This window comes from Apostichopus japonicus, chromosome 10 (genome assembly GCF_037975245.1).
Source record: "Apostichopus japonicus isolate 1M-3 chromosome 10, ASM3797524v1, whole genome shotgun sequence".
In the NCBI taxonomy this organism is placed as follows: domain Eukaryota; kingdom Metazoa; phylum Echinodermata; class Holothuroidea; order Aspidochirotida; family Stichopodidae; genus Apostichopus; species Apostichopus japonicus.
Window position 1 is genome coordinate 14,756,650 of NC_092570.1, and position 18,835 is coordinate 14,775,484.

The window sequence follows — 18,835 nt, forward strand, 5'->3', positions numbered from 1 at the left end:
TATGTCTTCTCATTGTTGCTTCATAGCTTACAGACCTGACTATGTAACCATTGCTGTGTAACATATGGTGCCGGTGCCTTCCAATCATAAGGTTCACGGTTCGAGTCACTCCAAGATTAATGTATGTCATCCAGTTACAGAGTTGTTGACAATTGACAATTCATAATCATGGACGTTAAATATGAATCTAAGAGACTGACTTCGGTCAGCTTGCGGCTTTGATAAGCCAATGAGGCTTACTTCGCGAGTTCCTGCTTGCAGGAGGATCTAAAATACATACATATGGTATGATGGTGGCAATTAGTTTTCTACGAGTCACAAATATGACAAAATTAGACAAAACCAAACATCATGCAACCAACTCTCTGATATTAAAGTTTGAACAGATATTTCTGTTTTTGAGGTCTATGTCAGTTTAATCGTTTTTTTTTCCATCTTTATGATTACAGTTTGTTTGTGAGAAGTTTTACTTGCTCCATATGAAGCCATTTGTTCTACAGGTGAGTCAAAAAAATTCTCGCTCAGCTGAGGACAGTAGTTACTTTAATTTCCCCAAGTTCTGTTTAAATTGCTGTCTCAGTAGCCTAAGCAATTAGTGGATTGCAACTTTGAATAATGTTGACACCGATTGAGAAACAAGTGTCAATTAAATCATTGTCTTTTATCTCGACTTGTTCCGCATCTGTCTAGTCCCACACATTGAAATCATTTGATGAAAACATTTGGTTAAAACATGAACTAAACCTGTACAGAACAAGCTGCCACTGAGAAGGTGTGTGGAATATTTTTGAGTGTGTGAACAAAAAATTTAGACTTTACTCGGCTTACTATATGGATATGAAACCTGTAATCAGCTGTCCTTCATGCTGATTTTTAGCTTTTATATAAAGGCAAGTGAAAAAAATTGAACTTTCCTTTTTCTTTTAAAGTATTGCATGGTGCAATTTGAGATTTTTGGTTCAAATAGTCTACCAAAGCCCATGTGACTTTGCAGGGCAAAGTGTTAGTGGTTGTCCAGTCGACCAAATTTCTGTCCAGTGGACGGCTTGTTTAGTACATCAAATTGACGTTGCATTACAACTAAATACCCCAAAATAGGTAAACTGATAAATTGGTATCACCCTCCATCACTTTATAGAACAACAGTAGTTGTAGGCCTATGATCCACCCGAAGGAGGGAGATATTTCTGGCTCATAGCTGCTGTTCTATTAACCAAACCTACACATCTTTCCTATAGTGTACATAATGCTGTTCCATTCACCAAACCTACACATCTTTCCTATAGTGTACATAATGCTGTTCCATTCATCAAACCTACACATCTCTCCTACAGTGTACATAATGCTGTTCCATTCACCAAACCTACACATCTCTCTTACAGTGTACATAATGCTGTTCCATTCATCAAACCTACACATCTCTCTTACAGTGTACATAATGCTGTTCCATTCACCAAACCTACACATCTCTCCTACAGTGTACATTATGCTGTTTCATTCATCAAACCTACATATCTCTTCTACAGTGTACATAATGCTGTTCCAATCATCAAACCTTCACATCTCTCCTACAGTGTACATAATGCTGTTCCAATCATCAAAGTTACACATCTCTCCTACAGTGTACATAATGCTGTTCCATTCATCAAACCTACACATCTCTCCTACAGTGTACATATTGGTCATTCTTATTTATTTCGCTACATGTTTTGGACAACCAAATTTTGCAAGTTTGGACGACCAATAGGTGAGACGTGGTTGTCCAATGGACGACCAGAAGAGAAATCCTTAAATATTCGGGTTGCTTTACAAGATGCAAGTTTACCCTTCATATCTTCCGTTCGTATCTTCGCAGACCTTCGGCAGTGTGGCTCCACTGCTTCAGTTTCACAATGACGGAAATCCTCTCAAGGTACGTCGTCACGATATCAATTCATTTCATATCATATCCTGGCCTGTCATTTCTGATGAAAACTTTTAGCAGAAAATCAGCTTAGCTAAAAAAAAAAATTATGAAATACTATTATTTCATTTTTTTTTTTCCATTTGTTTTATTTGAACCCCTAAATGTGTTTCATGGGAGGGATCACAAATATATCAACTTTTCTTTAATTTTCTTTTTTTTAAAACTTTTTGTTTGAATTTTCAGATTCCAATAAAGTGTTTTTACAAGCTAATTCAGAGCTTAGAGAAGGACAGTCCTGATCACTTAGATATTTTGGATTTGGTGGAAGGAGAGAAACCATTGAAAACCTTGGTAAGAATTGAGCTTCTGTCTTACACAGTAGGATATTTAGTCAAATTTCTAAGATGTTTCTCCTGGCAGTTTCTTGAAAAGTAATATTTATTTATTTATTTATTTTGTTCTTTGAATGTAAAAATAATATGTTTGTGTATGAAGGAATTGTTATAAGTGTGGCCTTTTTATGAAATCAAATGAAGCGATTAGAAATAGCAAATAAATTAAATTTTCACTTGTTGAAAATATTTAGGAGGCTGTCTTAGTTTTCATCAATCATTATTATATCTAATCTGTGATCTTCCGAGAATCTTAGTTTAAACTTATAACTTTAAAACTTATTTGTTAGATTTGATGCTGTTTCACTTTAGAAACAATAATAAAAATAGTAAAATTGAAAATTACTGTATAAGATGATGCGCACAATTCCATTGTAAAATGATCACAGGTGATAATACAAAACCCCAAAAGAATTTAAAGTACAAATAGTTAAAGTAGAAAATATACAACAAACAACAATTAAGAATTTGATATTAAACAATAATAATAGTAAAAAAATGAAAGTAACTGTATTGGATAATGCGCATAATTCTATCGTAAAATGATTAAAGGCGACAATACAAAAACCAAAAACAATTGCAAGTACAAATAATTAAAGCAGAAAATATACAACAAAAAACAATTAAGAATTTGATAAACAATAATCATAGTTAAAAAATGAAAGTAATTGTATTGGATAATGCGCACTATTCCATCGTAAAATGATTAAAGGCGACAATACAAAAAAAGTAATGTCCATGGAGAGATTTGTACACTATAAACAACAGAAGCTTAAAGGCAAAGCATTGTTTTATAAAGCATTTTTGTAAGTCATCAGAGAAATTAAATGGAAAGGATTACAAATGATGTGAGTTACATCTGACTGGGATTTCTCTCTCTCTTACACTTTTCTCTTTGTTTAGGACTTCTGTTACAGTGGGGAACACGAAAACAACTTTTCATTCTTGGAAGCGATACGCCTCTGCGTGGTGGTGGTGGCATATGCACCCGAATCGACTCGTAGCGGACAAATGCTGGTGAGCATTCCTTCGTAGATGTACCCAAATCATTTTTTGCAGACAAACCTTCCAGTTGAAGTCGTGGATATGAAATAGTTGGATCTTTTATAAACTGCGAGCTTCAAGATCTGAAGACCAACCTTCCAAAGTTAACCTTGTCTATTATACTGACCCACCTCCTAACAATTCTCTAATCTCATCCATGTACAGGTACTCTCCTTTTATAACTTTCCATGCTTCAAAGAAAAAGAAGTAAAAACAGATAAACCTACTACCCATGCCCCCACCCATCTTACCCCCATTGCTGCTTTTCTTGTTCAAAACAAACAAAATACCCTTTACAAAAAACATCCCCTAAAGATACATCATAATTTTCTACACTTGCCACCCCCCCCCCTCCCTGGCTGTTATAGGTTATCCCAAACCACTTTTGTTATAATAGGTGGTAACCGTCTGCTTTTCATGCCACCATATTCTTATATAGGCAGCCCCCTCTTTGTCAAGGAGTCCCTGTGCCCTCTGCCTGGATAATTTAGTGTGTTTTACTCTTTTACTTTGTACGTTCTTTTGCTTTCAAGATCATACATGCAAGCCATATTTCCCTTTTTTTTTTAAACCTTAAGACTGTCCTAGATGCCATCATTCCCCTGAAGTTGCAGGAGCTGATGGAGTTTACGATGAACCACGACTCACCTCAAGCCGCCAAAGATGAACAGACCGCTCTGATTACGATGGCTGGATCCATTAAAGCGTTGATAGCAGGAGCGGAAGGACTCGCCAGGTAAGGAAAATTGTGTCAAAAGCAACAAAAAATTAAAAACCTGCAGCAGCTGCAAAATCCTGCTCAGCTATTAGATGAATCCATAACAAACAACAGTGTGATTATCGCTGCAATGCAGACATGCATTGTCTTACTGTGTGAAACTGCAGAGCACAACAGAATCGCGCAGCCTGGCTGCAGGGCGGCTGCAGCCCCCCCAAGCAGCCCCCAACATCCCCCCAGCAGCCCCCCTCCCCTAGCAACATATTTTGACAGGGTATCTAACAAATGTCAATTAATTGGCAGGTCATTTATCATTGATCAGAAATATTTGAGAGGGGAAGGGGAATGGTTTGTTGGAAAGAAGAATATTGTTGTAGGAACTGGAAGCGATATTTCTGAAACTGCAGAGCAGAAATTTGTCACTTTTGAGTTACTATGCAATAGGAGGAGGGATGGAGGGGTGGGGGGGGGGCATACAGAGATAATTGATAGCAGGGCTAAGCAATTGGAAGATTAATTTTAATTTTCACTTTAATATTCATCTTGTACTTGATTGTTTCTTGATTATTTATTACTTAGCAAAGGAAAAATCTGAAAACTTTTTTGTCGCAATAACTCAAAAAGAAGCTTGGATGGACTCCATACCCTATAATTGTATGGAGAGCCCTATTGTTTTCTGTTGAGGTCAAACTACACTGGAGGTCAACTGATGTCAAAGTTTTAAAACTCTTGTAATCACAATAGTTCCAAAGGGAAATATTCGATAAACATCTCGCTTGCCTCTGTGGATCCACTGTTCTAAGTTGCACAATTTACACGTTCTTAATATAAACTGTCAAAACATGGCAGTGAATCACTAAAACATGTTGGGTTTCTGGATAGCATATTTTGATGGAGAAAACTTGTTTCGGGACAGTCATCTAGTTCCAAGGTATTAACTGGGATGGAGAAATATCCTGACAATGATTGAGCTGTTTTCTCATGAAAAAGTTACGTCCAAAGTATTCATTAACAGTAAAGCTTATTTAAAGTAAATGGTGTTTCATCTTCCACAAGCAAGTCTTTGCCCTTACTAATGGCAATGGGTATGATCATTTAACTCATCTCTCTGGTTGGAATCGAATGGATGCAATATTTTTGTGGTCCTAAGTGGACGTATTTTTTTCTTCTTTATATATTTTAATATTTTTTTCACGGATGCATCTTTTGTAATCTACTAAAACAAGATCTGACAAAAATGCAGCAGTGTTTTTCTTTGTCTTTTTTTGTCTTGTCTTTTACTGGGAAAATTCAAAAGAGTCAAGCAGAGGTTGGGATTGAACCAGGGACCTTAGGCTGCAAAAACATTTTCCCTACCACTAGACCATTAGGTGGGAAACTGGTTTATTAAACTTTCAAATATTTAAAGATCTATTTGCTTGGACTTTGTAATTTTATAAAACATTTTCCCCACTGAACCTTGTCAGGGAGAGGGGTGGCGCGCAACTCACCTTGACCGCGAGAGAACCTTGTCAGGGGGGAGGGGTGGTGCGCAACTCACCTTGACCGCACAAGAACCTTGTCAGGGGGAGGGGTGGCGCGCAACTCACCTAGGCCGCGCCAGAACCTCGTCAGGGAGAGACCAACCATTGCTCACCTGGGGTTTGAACCCAGAACATCAACTTACAAAGCTGACGGAACAACCAATTACACCATTTTGGTTCCTGATTAATAAACTGCGTTTCTTACATTTATACTTCTGCCTGCTCCAAAGAGCATAAAAGTAAAATGCTCTAGTTGGATTTGAACCGCAGACATGGAGATTGTCTGACTCTCTCCAGTCCAGAGCACTAACCACTGCGCCACTTGAACTGTTGAGAAATAATGCTCGTTTCTAATATTTCAACTTCAGAATGGAAGGAGGAAAAGAGCAGAAAATAAAAAATGCTCTAGTTAGATTTGAACCACAGACATGGAGCTTGTCTGACTCTCTCCAGTCCAGAGCACTAACCACTGTGCCACTTGAACTGATGAGAAATAATGCTTGTTTCTAATATTTCAACTTCAGAATGGAAGGAGGAAAAGAGCAGAAAATAAAAAATGCTTTAGTTGGATTTGAACCACAGACATGGAGTTTGTCTGACTCTCTCCAGTCCAGAGCCCTAACCACTGTGCCACTTGAACTGATGAGAAATAATGCTCATTTCTAATATTTCCAACTTCTGAATGGAATTGGAGGAAAAGAGCAGAAAATAAAAAATGCTTTAGTTGGATTTGAACCACAGACATGGAACTTGTCTGACTCTCTCCAGTCCAGAGCACTAATCACTGTGCACCACTTGAATTGTTGGGAAATTAAGCTCATTTTGCTTATTTTATCTTTAGAATGAGAGGAAAGGAGCAAAATGCTTTCTCTGTGTCGATCACTGTAACAACCTCAAGTTTTATATCCAAACAACAGGGATTCAGCCTTTGTCAGGATTTTCTCTTGATAATTTTTTTTGAAATATGTTGGTTTATAGATTCCTCTTTCTACTTCCCCTTACCACCAGTTCATCAATCCTGGTTAAGGTTGATTCCTTGTCAAAGGCAATGGGAATCTGTGCAATATGTGTATGTCTGTGAGTGGGTATGTATGTATGTGTTTGACACTTTGGCTTGTAAACTCTCTGATTGTAAAAGTACATGGTGGTTCAACTGCATACTTGATTTGTGGATGAATCCTAAGTGAGTGTCATTTATGGTGGTTAAAAGGTCAATTAAGGTCAAAGTTTAAAAACTTTGTAAACTTGATAAGACTTCAGAAGCAAATTAGGGATGAGTTTCATACTTGATATGTGGATCCAACTGCTGTAAGGGCAAACAATCCATGTTGATTCTCAGTGAGTTCAAAGGTCTTATTGGGGATCACCATTGGTCAAACTTTGAAAACCTTGTCATACAGTAGCAATAACTCCAAAGTAAAAACTGGAAAGAACTTCACAATTGGAATGGGGATGCATCTTTATTTATTTCATAAGCACAAGAAACCTTGTGTGTACAGAATTTACATTCAATCCTTTTTGCATATAAAAGGTGGCAAGGAACCAATTTTTAACCCTCTTGATTAGTACTGCTTTCTCTTATTGTTTTTCAGGAGCACAGGACCAAGTCGAAAGATGGAAGCAGCTACAAGTAACATGACAACGAGCTTTAAGAGTTCGTCAAACTCGCAGCAGACTTCCGTCAGGAAAGTGTCTCACAAGTCGGGAACAATGGTCGGCGTGGACCTCGGGGATGAGGACATGAGGGAGGATTTTACATTTAGGTGAGAATTATGAGGACATGAGGAAGGATTTAACCTTTAGGTGAGAATTATGAGGACGTGAGGGAGGATTTAACCTTTAGGTGAGAATTATGAGGACATGAGGGAGGATTTAAATATAGGTGGGAGTTATTAGGACATGAGGTAGGATTTAACATTTAGGTGAGAATTATGAGGACATGAGGAAGGATTTTACCTTTAGGTTAGATTTATGAGGACATGAGGGAGGATTTAACCTTTAGGTGAGAATTATGAGGACGTGAGGGAGGATTTAACCTTTAGGTGAGAATTATGAGGACATGAGGGAGGATTTTACATTTAGGTGAGAGTTATGAGGACGTGAGGGAGGATTTTACCTTTAGGTGGGAGTTATTAGGACATGAGGTAGGATTTAACATTTAGGTGAGAATTATGAGGACATGAGGAAGGATTTTACCTTTAGGTTAGATTTATGAGGACATGAGGGAGGATTTAACCTTTAGGTGAGAATTATGAGGACGTGAGGGAGGATTTAACCTTTAGGTGAGAATTATGAGGACATGAGGGAGGATTTTACATTTAGGTGAGAGTTATGAGGACGTGAGGGAGGATTTTACCTTTAGGTGAGAATTAGGAGGACATGAGGGAGGATTTTACCTTTAGGTGAGAATTAGGAGGACATGAGGGAGGATTTTACCTTTAGGTGAGAATTATGAGGACATGAGGGAGGATTTTACCTTTAGGTGAGAATTATGAGGACATGAGGGAGGATTTTACATTTAGGTGAGAGTTATGAGGACGTGAGGGAGGATTTTACCTTTAGGTGAGAATTAGGAGGACATGAGGGAGGATTTTACCTTTAGGTGAGAATTAGGAGGACATGAGGGAGGATTTTACCTTTAGGTGAGAATTATGAGGACATGAGGGAGGATTTTACATTGAGGTGAGAATTATGAGGACATGAGGGAGGATTTTACCTTTAGGTGAGAATTAGGAGGACATGAGGGAGGATTTTTCATTTAGGTGAGAATTATGAGGACATGAGGGAGGATTTTACCTTTAGGTGAGAATTATGAGGACATGAGGGAGGATTTTACCTTTAGGTGAGAATTAGGAGGACATGAGGGAGGATTTTACCTTTAGGTGAGAATTAGGAGGACATGAGGGAGGATTTTACCTTTAGGTGAGAATTATGAGGACATGAGGGAGGATTTTACATTGAGGTGAGAATTAGGAGGACATGAGGGAGGATTTTACCTTTAGGTGGGAGTTATGAGGACATGAAGGAGGATTTTACCTTTAGGTGAGAATTAGGAGGACATGAGGGAGGATTTTTCATTTAGGTGAGAATTATGAGGACATGAGGGAGGATTTTACCTTTAGGTGGGAGTTATGAGGACATGAGGGAGGATTTTACCTTTAGGTGAGAATTAGGAGGACATGACGGAGGATTTTTCATTTAGGTGAGAATTATGAGGACATGAGGGAGGATTTTACCTTTAGGTGAGAATTATGAGGACATGAGGGAGGATTTTACCTTTAGGTGAGAATTAGGAGGACATGATGGAGGATTTTACCATTAGGTGAGAATTAGGAGGACATGAGGGAGGATTTTACCTTTAGGCAAGAATTATGAGGACATGATTGAGGATTTTACCTTTAAATGGGAATTATGAGGACATGGGGAGGATTTAAACTTTAGGTGAGAATTATGAGGACATGAGGGAGGATTTTACCTATAAGTGGGAATTATGAGGACATGAGGGAGGATTTTACTGATAGGTGAGAAGTAAATGAAAGGAGTACTATGAGATCACGGAATGGAATTCTTGGGAGCATCGGGAATAGCAGTGGGCATGCACAGGATTTCAAAGTTGAGGGGGGGGGGGATGGGGGGGCATTGGACTGGCAATTCTAGATTCCTACCTTCCCCATCCCACCCAACTGATTTAGTTATAGGAGCGGAACCTTTATGGATGGGTCAGGGGCAAATCAAGGAGTTCATAAAGGACAGGTGTAGCCCTGGGGTCATCCAATGTTTTTTTTTCATCTTTTATGTTGCATCAATGTTTCCCTGCCTACTCATCCTTCAGGTACAACGATGAGAGAGTCTGGAAACGTTACGAGGACGATTCGGAAGACGCAGAGATCACGACGGAATTCTGTCGTCCACGAGACATGCTCCTGAGCGTGGTCGCTACTTTCTTCAGTCACAGCTTGCAAAGAATGAAGGAGCTGAGACCTATCGTAGAGGGCGGCAGTAGATCAAATCTTCATTGTGATTTGTTGGATACCAAGAGTCACCTGGTAAGTCCTGGGGTTTAAAAGGTGGACAGGAGGGGGCGAGGAATTGGGGGGGTGGCTCCAAGAACTGATGTCCGAGCTTGATGTCAAATAAAGAGAGGTTTGTTAACGGATGACTTTGTGCACCAATTTAAACTGGATATGTGTTAGTAGACTATTAAAACATACTGCTATCAGTTCAGGTTGCATTTTTGTAACATTTTTTATTTTGAGAAATGACCCTTCAAATAAGAGAGGTTCATCAATAATGAAAAGTGGCTGAACTATTGAATACAAAGAACATTAGGTCAGTTCCTCATCGGATAAAACAAAATTTAATGGGAAGAAATCAATTACCCCACGGTCTTAAGTAAGTGACATGTTTACAATAATTTGCGAAGGTCAAATGGTATTGAATGTCATCCAAAGGTGATATGTTCATATGAATTTAATAGAACATATCTGGGTTGAGTTATTAGAATTTAGAAAACAATAATTTTGACATTTAGGCATGTACTGAGGATCTGATATTGTTTCTGAAGCCCTTAAAGAATCACTCCAAAAGTGTTAGCTATAGGTACATTGGTAAGCACTCAATTTGATCTTTTTTCTTGAACTGTAGCAATATCTGCCAAAATAACCCTTCAAGTTACCTTCCAAAGAGTTTACATGCATTCTTCCCCATCCTCAAAGAAAGAGAGAGAGGAAGAATTTGTTTTATTTAGCCATACCTGTTTTTTATTTCTGCTATTTTGGTAATTTATCGATCAGGTTAATACGAAGGCCTTACTTCAGTTTTGCATCTGTTTATGTCTACATTTTAAATCACACTTCATTTAGGGCGGTGTGATCATAACAAATTTTTCTCTGCTAAATGGTATCTGTATTCCATGGCACTGCTCCTGTATACATCTGCGATATGTTGACCCCGTACATTCCTCCTTGGGGACTTCGAGCTGGAAACGTCAGTCCTACGAACAATCTTGTTCCAGTACGCGCACGCACAAAGACCTATGTGAGCCCACTCGTTTGCCGTCGCTGCCCCGGTGCTTTGGAATCCTACACCAGTCAATATCCGCACATCTATGTCCACAAAACATTTCAAGAAACAACTGAAAACATTCCTCTTCAAAGTGGCCTATGAAGGTCACGATTACGTCAATTAATTTGTCTTTCTACTCTGTACTTTTGCAGTAGTGTATTTTTGTCTGTGTTGTTTTTTTAGGTTTCTGTGCTTATTGTTGTTGTTTTTTCAGCGCATCGAGATATTTTTAATGTTTTTTGCACTTTATAATTATTATTATTATTCTACTCTCTTTTAATAGCGGCTGTCCGAGGTTGCCCTCACTCTTCTCAAGGTGGCCCCCCACGATCCTATCATCATGGGCTGTAAAGGCCTTCAGAGGTACGTACCCTCCTGGTAATTGTCGCTTTACATATATGACTACACAGTACATATGGAAACTTTTGCTCTATAAACGGCCTGTTGTCGGAGAATTAAATGCTGTCGTATACGCACAGGAAGCTTTGCGGTTTTCACTCTCCAAAATTGCTGTAAGAGCACTGCACACTGTGGTGTGTTCAGATAAAAGCCGAGTAAAGGAGGACTTCACAAAATTTCTTACGATGCTTTTGATTTGCTGGTGAAAGGTACGAACCTTAATATTGACCAATCAAGTTGAATTTTATATCACTAGAGAGAAGAGTCAACAAACTTTTCTTTGGCATAGGAAAGAAATTGGTTATGCAATCACACTCCCAGCAAGCACAATGTAAGCATTGAGAGAGAGGGACATTTTGAAGACATTCACTGCTATCCGAAGTGGTTTATACTTTTTCAGATTAAAAAGTACGGGGTTTAGTTCATACGCATAATAAATAACGACACATCATCGTAGAGAGGACAGAATATTCTTCAAAATGACATAAGAGTTTTCTTAGTGCTACACTTAAAAAGTTATGAAAAGAGTTAGCGCAAAATGTGCTTATTTTGTAGCCATATTTGCTGCGTAAAGGGGTGTTTTGTGCCGAGTTCCTATTTTACAGGTAAACTGTATAAAATCAGATGACTTTGCAGGAATAATATTTAGTTTCCCCCTCGTCTGTTTTGTAGATACCTCACCAAGATGATTCCCATGACAGACTGGAGCAATCAAGATCTACGACCAGCATTGATTCAGATACTCAAGAGATTGGACAAACTGTTTCAGAAAATTCACAAGAAACCAACGTTAATGGTTTGTGCTTTTATCATGTTTAATTCCCTTTTACTCCCCTTTAATTCCCCCCCCCCCAAAAAAAAAACTTTTATACTCTTCACCTGGTTTTTGTTTTTTTCACGCTACAAAGTTAGTCTGTTTGTTCATTGGTCAATCTTTCACAACAGTAAATGAATATGAAAATGACACCAGCAAGCTTTGCTATAGCATTTTGAAACACTAGTAATGTTTCCAGAATATATATAGTGATTATATCACAAACAAGAGAGTTATTCTGATCCTAACACAAAATAAGTTATGAACATATTGATCCTAACACAAAATAAGTTATATACATATCAATCCTAACACAAAATAAGTTGTTTACATAGCGATCCTTACACAAAATAAGTTATATACATATCAATCCTAACACAAAACAAGTTGTATACATAGCGATCCTAACACAAAATAAGTTATATACATATCGATCCTAACACAAAATAAGCTATATACATATTCATGGCGACCACAATGTGACTTAATGACAGGTTTGAAGGAAGTGATAAATCACTTCAAATTATTACATTCATCTTGTAATAGCATCTTAAACATTCCAGCTAAATAAATTCCAGCAAAACAAATTGGTACTGACCACCTTGCAGTAAGAACCACACATTTACAGGACCTAAAGGTTTAATTTCATACCAAAAGATATTCTTGATGTGGTTAATTATGTTGCTCTTTTTCTTCTGTCTTTTTTATCTTCAGCGTCAGCTAGATTGGGAGTCGGCCGCTAATTTCTTAAAAGGGCTGTACGCAACTTTGACCAGGCAGAGCATCATCAGCCACTTACCTCACCTGAAAGTAAGTCACAGTTCCTCTAATTACCAGTCAGTCAATATCATAAGAGAAAGCAAGGTATGGAGAATGAATATTCAGTAGTCTCTCAAAGAAAGCAAGGTATGGAGAATGAATATTCAGTAGTCTCTCAAAGAAAGCAAGGTATGGAGAATGAATATTCAGTAGTCTCTAAGAGAAAGCAAGGTATGGAGAATGAATATTCAGTAGTCTCTAAGAGAAAGCAAGGTATGGAGAAAGAATATTTAGTGGTGTCTGGAAGAAAGCAATTCACCCATTTGTCTGCAATAGTATGTTTAGTAGTCATTCAACCAAGAAATATTACATTCTTTTTGGGGGCAGTGGGAGGGGTTCAGTTTTGATGAGATCCCGCACTGATATGAGGACCTCTCTTTAATTTAGTCTTTCATTAACAATCCCTGCTCAACATATGTCTGACTCTTCTCTTGTGTGATGGTTCAGCACCAGGCCCAGGGGGTCATTTATGATGAGATCCCTCACTGATATGAGGACCTCTCTTTAATTTTGTCTTCCATTAACAGTGCCTGCTCAACATCTGTCTGACTCTTCTCTGGTGTGATGGTTCAGCACCAGGCCCAGGGGGTGGGGGCATTTATGATGAGATCCCTCACTAATATTAGGACCTCTCTTTAATTCTGTCCACCATCAACAGTCCCTGCTCAACATCTGTCTCACTCTACTACTCTGTGATGGTTCAGCACCAGGCCCGGGGGGTGGGGGGGGGGCATTTATGATGAGATCTCTCACTGATATTAGGACCTCTCTTTAATTCTGTCTTCCATTTAACAGTCCCTGCTCAACATCTGTCTGACTTTACTCCTGTGTGATGGTTCAGCACCAGGCACCGGGGATGGTCTCTCACTGGCCCACGTTGCTTCCAGTGAACTCCGATTCACCCCGCCTCCCGTCTTTTGTTCTGCAGTCATTAGGTTGGTCGCAATGCAGATGCATTGTATGAAGGTAAGCTAAGCAGGCATAGTCTTACCGATACTGGATAATATAATTTAGTAACAAACTAACGTTTATGATTTATAGGTATTTGGTCGCAATAGCGATGCATTTTATGATGGTCAAGGAAAATTCTGCAGGCCAAAGTCGTACAGTTTGTGGATAATATGCTTTTACTTAAACATGTCTCTGAAAATACAATTGACCTGTTAAAATGTTTACATAGTAAAATGTTAACAAAGTAAAAGGTTTACATAGTTAAATGATTACATAGTAAAAGGTTTGCATAGTAAACTGGGATTGTCTGTACCGATTGGTTAGAAAGAATTCGTTAGCAATAAAGGTTGACACAATCTGCAATAATTAAACAATTCTTCGCAACAGCGTAACCAAAAACAATAAACGTAAGCCCAGATGCCAAGCATGATAAAGGAATTTTTTTTGCATGGCATGCTGCTGTTTATTCAGCTCGCATGGCCAATTTGCATGTCCTGCATGTCACCCTCATTTGCATGTTTAATAGCATGCCTGCATGGTCTCTTGGCATCTTTGCATCCCAAACACTATCACATGCCATGTCTCTGTTGCCTCGCTCGTTTTTTCAACGTTTTCCTTTTAATTTGGACATATTCCTATATTTGATAAGCAAGAGAGCATGTTAAATGATATGTGGATGTTATAGAATGTTCATACACTTTTTAAGGTGACCGCTACTACTATTAAAAGAGTGCATGAAGAATTCTCTCTTATGTAAGGTACGTGGAAAAGAACATAGCTTAGTTATGGATCACGATGAAATTTGCTCGTCAAATGTTCACAATTTGCCCTTTATATACATATTAACACCATTTTACCAAGATATTTTTGAAAGTTTTTGTTCCAAAATGTTAAATGCCAAGTCTTTCGTTGGCAATTTTAGTTTTCCTGTTTCACATGAGACTTGACCAAGTCTCTCAAGAGTATAATTCACCTCTGTTTGTATAGCCGTCTGCCGTAGTAATAGAGGGCAGTATGTAACAATTGCATTTGATGGAGCAAATCTTGTCGTGACCCGTACTTATATAGAGAATGATTCATACTCACTTTGATGGAATGATGTCATGATTTTTGGTCAGGAATGGAATGCCAATTTTTTACCCCCTACCCCTCTACACATCACCCTGTAATGACTGACCAGAATGCAACATGTACCAATTGCTATACGACGGAATGCTCTGGATTTATTAGCCTGCGTAGAATGCAGTGAATGCTACCGGGATTATATTATCCTCATTTTTGAAGAATGCCTGACAGTAAATGCTGTCGAGATTATCTGATTTACTACTGGCATGCAAGCTGCTGGAACCGAAATTACGTAGGCATGGAAACGATTTCTGTTGGTTGAAACAAAGCATGACCTTTGACCCAACATGGCATGTACTTCACTACTGCAACCAAAGGTATGAAATCTTTGAAGATACTTCAGGCATCTTGATTTACTGAAACTAAATCTAGTTTTGATGGGTTTTGTTTTAATATCAAAAGGATTCTTTTAACTTATATATTTAAGTCACTTATTTTGCATTTACTTGTCTCAACAAATGTTGTCAGTAACGACCGAGACATTTAGGCCTACTTGTAGGAAAATGTAGGACAATGCATAATGGATAGATTCACTTTTTATAACTTTTTTCTCATGTTTCCATTAAAGAGAGGGAAAATTTCTTGCAGAACCAATCACTGGATAGCAGCGCCAAAAAAATTCAAAGACCCATGTGAAAAATGTGTCAAGGGTGTACATTCTTTAAAAAAAACCAATGTTTGGGGGCTAAATTTGCTAATTGTAAAAACAAAAAAGGCAAGTGGATGAATTCTAACGTGAAATTTTTTATCTGAAACTTGGCCCTTTCTGGTAAAGCAAAACAAAAATCAATTTGTGCATTTCATATGTTTTGTTGGCTTTCAGATGTTCTTAAAATATGCAAATTCATGATGGTTCTGCTCAAGAAATTTTGTTATTCATAATAAGATGTTTTCATGTTCATTTTGCGATCATCCTAGATTCATTAATTGCTCTCATGTTTATCTAACAAGAAATCTCATTAATGTTTGTCTTTTAAAGTTAGCCTTGTTGCGTATGAGCACTTCCACAATATAAAGGTTAATGGAAGAAGGGTTAGGTGGGAGGGGGATGGATGGGGGGTGGGGGTTTGAGATAAGGGGGATAGGAAGGACGGTTCATTTATAATCAGCAGGTGTAAAAGGGTGTACATGCTACAGTGAGGAGGGAATTTTGGATTGTGAAACATGTGATTGTGATTGGAACTGTTTATGTTATACGTAACGTATCTCGAAATGCAAGAAAATATATGGATTAAAAAATATATAAATTTGAAATGTAAAGATTACATCTACAACTGGATTCTATTTTCATTTTATGCTTTGATATTTATAGTGATAAAATTTGCAGCTTGTAGCCATATCTGGAAGGGTTATGATAGTATTTACTTGGCATTAAGGGAGATTAAATTGTGGGGGGGGGTGGGTTGGAGGGGTGGGGGAGAAGTGGCGGAAGATGGGATTGGTGGTGCTGATTAGTCGTTGTTTTATTACTGTGGTATTTATTCCCTCACTCCCCTCCGCCAATCAAAGCATCAATACTGGATCAAGGCTAAGGCAAGTTACTTCAGAGTTATCAGAGAAGAAAAAAAGATAAAAGGGGAGTCTCAACTTCTCCTCTACTTTTTCTTTTGTCCCTGCTTTTCTTTTGTCTGTCTGTCTCTAAATGATTGTCTGTGTGTCTACAGTGTACTTAACCTATTTATTCCACCTTTTGACAGTTAGTAAAGTCTACATTTTTTCTTTTAAACCTTTTGATAACCTGCATGGCAGCTTATGAAGCATAATTTCATTTATCGATTGATTTACGTCCTTTCTATGCCTTGTGGGTTGTTTGCCCTTTTAACGGTGCTTTTCTCTCCACTGATAGACCATGGCATGTATTTCTTCATCGATCTGTGGTGTTCTTTTGATTTTGTCTCTATTGTTCTTTCAATTCTATTGAGCATTAATCTCTACCCCCTCCCCCTCCCCCTCCCCTCCCATCCCCATCCTAGAAAGTGACTGTTGCAAGACTACCATCTGTTTTCTGTTTCGTCACTATGTACTTCTTCACTCTCTATGACAGAATCCCTCCACATTCCTGGAGACAAGAAATTAAGTTATTACACTTCATTGTTGAATTTGCCCCCCTGTTTATCCCCTTATGTGAATAACGCCCTTGAAATTGTACATATTTGACATTTTCATCCATACTGATGACACCCCCCCCCCCCCCAACTGATGTATTGTCACGGCTTGTGGGACAGCTTGGAAAGCCAAAAGGATGAACAGTTACTTCAACGAACGCAATAAGAGTACCAAACTAAGGAGCGACTGCACAGGACAATTGCAATGACGTTGTCTCTGCAAGATAAAACCATGAGAAACATAATAATAATACTCCATGAAGTAACAAAATAAACCACCACTTATAAGACTGGCAGCGTTGGAGTAGAGTGTTACTTACCAAAACAAATAAAAATCTAGAAAGGAAATCATACTTTTCCTTCTCTAGGGAGTAGTAGGGCAGCTCAGCCTAATGCAAGATAAACAAGTACACACTTCTTTGGTGGCACAAATGAAGGGGGGGGGGGTGTGGGGATAGTTCTTTCTGGAAAAGTGTGCATGTGTGCACTGGCTTAGCTTTGGGCCTGCCTGTCTCAAAATGCAGATGTCAATATTGCAGAAACTTGATTTTGGACTCTACTAAGAGAAGAGGTTCTGTTTACAACAAGAGAATTACAATTGCACTCTATGGCATGTTACTACACCCTACTAAACCATTTGTCACATCTGCCCCTCCTCCCCCCCATCCCACCCTCACCCCCTCGTTTCACCCCCTTCACCAAACCCTTCTGTATCACACCCTTATGACTTTGTTCTGTTTATAGTATCATTACAGCATCAGCTGATTTATATCAGTCTTTCTTTTGCACAACATCATAGTGCTTTTTATTTCTGCACCCTTTCATCATAAGATTCTTATTTTAACCACAGCGCTCCCCTAGCAATCTTATCGTTGTCCTGCTTGTGATTATGTTGAAAACTATTTTCTTTTATGATCTTATCTTCTAATATCAGTTTCATAATATCTCTAAGTTTTTGAAAATTATTTAATATGTTTCAGCACTTTTTTTTAAAATTTTAATATGTCCACAGAATATTTTAAATTCGTGGAAATCAAGTCAAACTCAGAAGACTGATTTTTTTTGTGCTAACTTTTTGAAAATTTGTTAACAATAATATCCTGATCTGCTAGACTTCTGTGGCTGCTATTTAAGTAACAAGCATCTCTAACTACAGAAATGGTGAATCCAACTTACTACCAAGTTGGATAGCCAGGACATACCATACTTAAGGGCTTCAGAAATTTTGCCTATTGGCCCCTTCCTTTTCCCTTCTACTTGTTGAAAATATATCAATAACAGTAATGTCTAAAACTTGCTTTAAAGATGATCCTATTTCCCTCCCACTAGGAACAGTTTTTGTCCTCATATATCTTGGTGGTGCACTAGCTTTGTAACAATAAAACTCAGTGATCTTGCGTGTAACTCTACAATTTGCCTCCCCTCTCCTTGTTTCTGTTGATAAGAGACAGACAAATTCTTTGGAGATTACACATAGGTATTCTGCACGGAAGAAGCAGAGGCAAATCAGGAATTTTATAAAGATGGGCTTTTGCATAAAATGGTGAATGAATTCTGAGGCATATTTAAAAAAAATATTATGTCTGTAATTAGCTACAACTGTAAGGTTGTACTATTAAATATTTAGAATTTTTTTTGTTTTTGTTTGATGTTGAAAAACAAAGGGAGGTGGGGGGGTGGGGGGAGAGTGCTTACCTGTAGGTGTTGTCTAATTATTCCCTGGCTGAAATGTAAGAAATGAATCAAATACTTATTTCCAGCTAGTAAAATTTATGTTTTGCAGCAGGTAAGTTTTTATGAGTGAATCTTGAAGTATTAAGGATACCTTGCTATTGCAAACTCATGGGACCATGTTTAAGAAATTATAAAAAAGTTTCACTTTTTATAACAATAGTTTTTGGTTTATCAGTTAAAATCATTATTGGTGTTTACACTTGCTAGTTTAGACTTTATTCATGTTTGCAGTTTTGAGAAC

At 38.0% G+C, this 18,835-nt stretch overlaps 1 protein-coding gene across 5 annotated transcripts in view; it reads left to right on the forward strand.

Annotated features, from left to right (window-relative positions):
• Nucleotides 1–18,835, forward strand: part of LOC139975284 (protein unc-80 homolog) — a 76,509-nt gene that overhangs the window by 48,507 nt on the left and 9,167 nt on the right. For 4 of the 5 annotated variants that reach the window (XM_071983069.1, XM_071983070.1, XM_071983074.1 and 1 more), the window contains 12 exons: nucleotides 450–500; nucleotides 1,856–1,912; nucleotides 2,150–2,257; nucleotides 3,202–3,315; nucleotides 3,921–4,078; nucleotides 7,176–7,346; nucleotides 9,416–9,629; nucleotides 10,931–11,010; nucleotides 11,719–11,842; nucleotides 12,575–12,670; nucleotides 13,475–13,645; nucleotides 16,265–16,288. In XM_071983069.1, the coding sequence (XP_071839170.1) occupies nucleotides 450–500; nucleotides 1,856–1,912; nucleotides 2,150–2,257; nucleotides 3,202–3,315; nucleotides 3,921–4,078; nucleotides 7,176–7,346; nucleotides 9,416–9,629; nucleotides 10,931–11,010; nucleotides 11,719–11,842; nucleotides 12,575–12,670; nucleotides 13,475–13,645; nucleotides 16,265–16,288 (1,368 nt within the window). The remainder of the gene's footprint in view (nucleotides 1–449; nucleotides 501–1,855; nucleotides 1,913–2,149; nucleotides 2,258–3,201; nucleotides 3,316–3,920; nucleotides 4,079–7,175; nucleotides 7,347–9,415; nucleotides 9,630–10,930; nucleotides 11,011–11,718; nucleotides 11,843–12,574; nucleotides 12,671–13,474; nucleotides 13,646–16,264; nucleotides 16,289–18,835) is intronic. The other variant, XM_071983072.1, reaches the window with a different exon arrangement.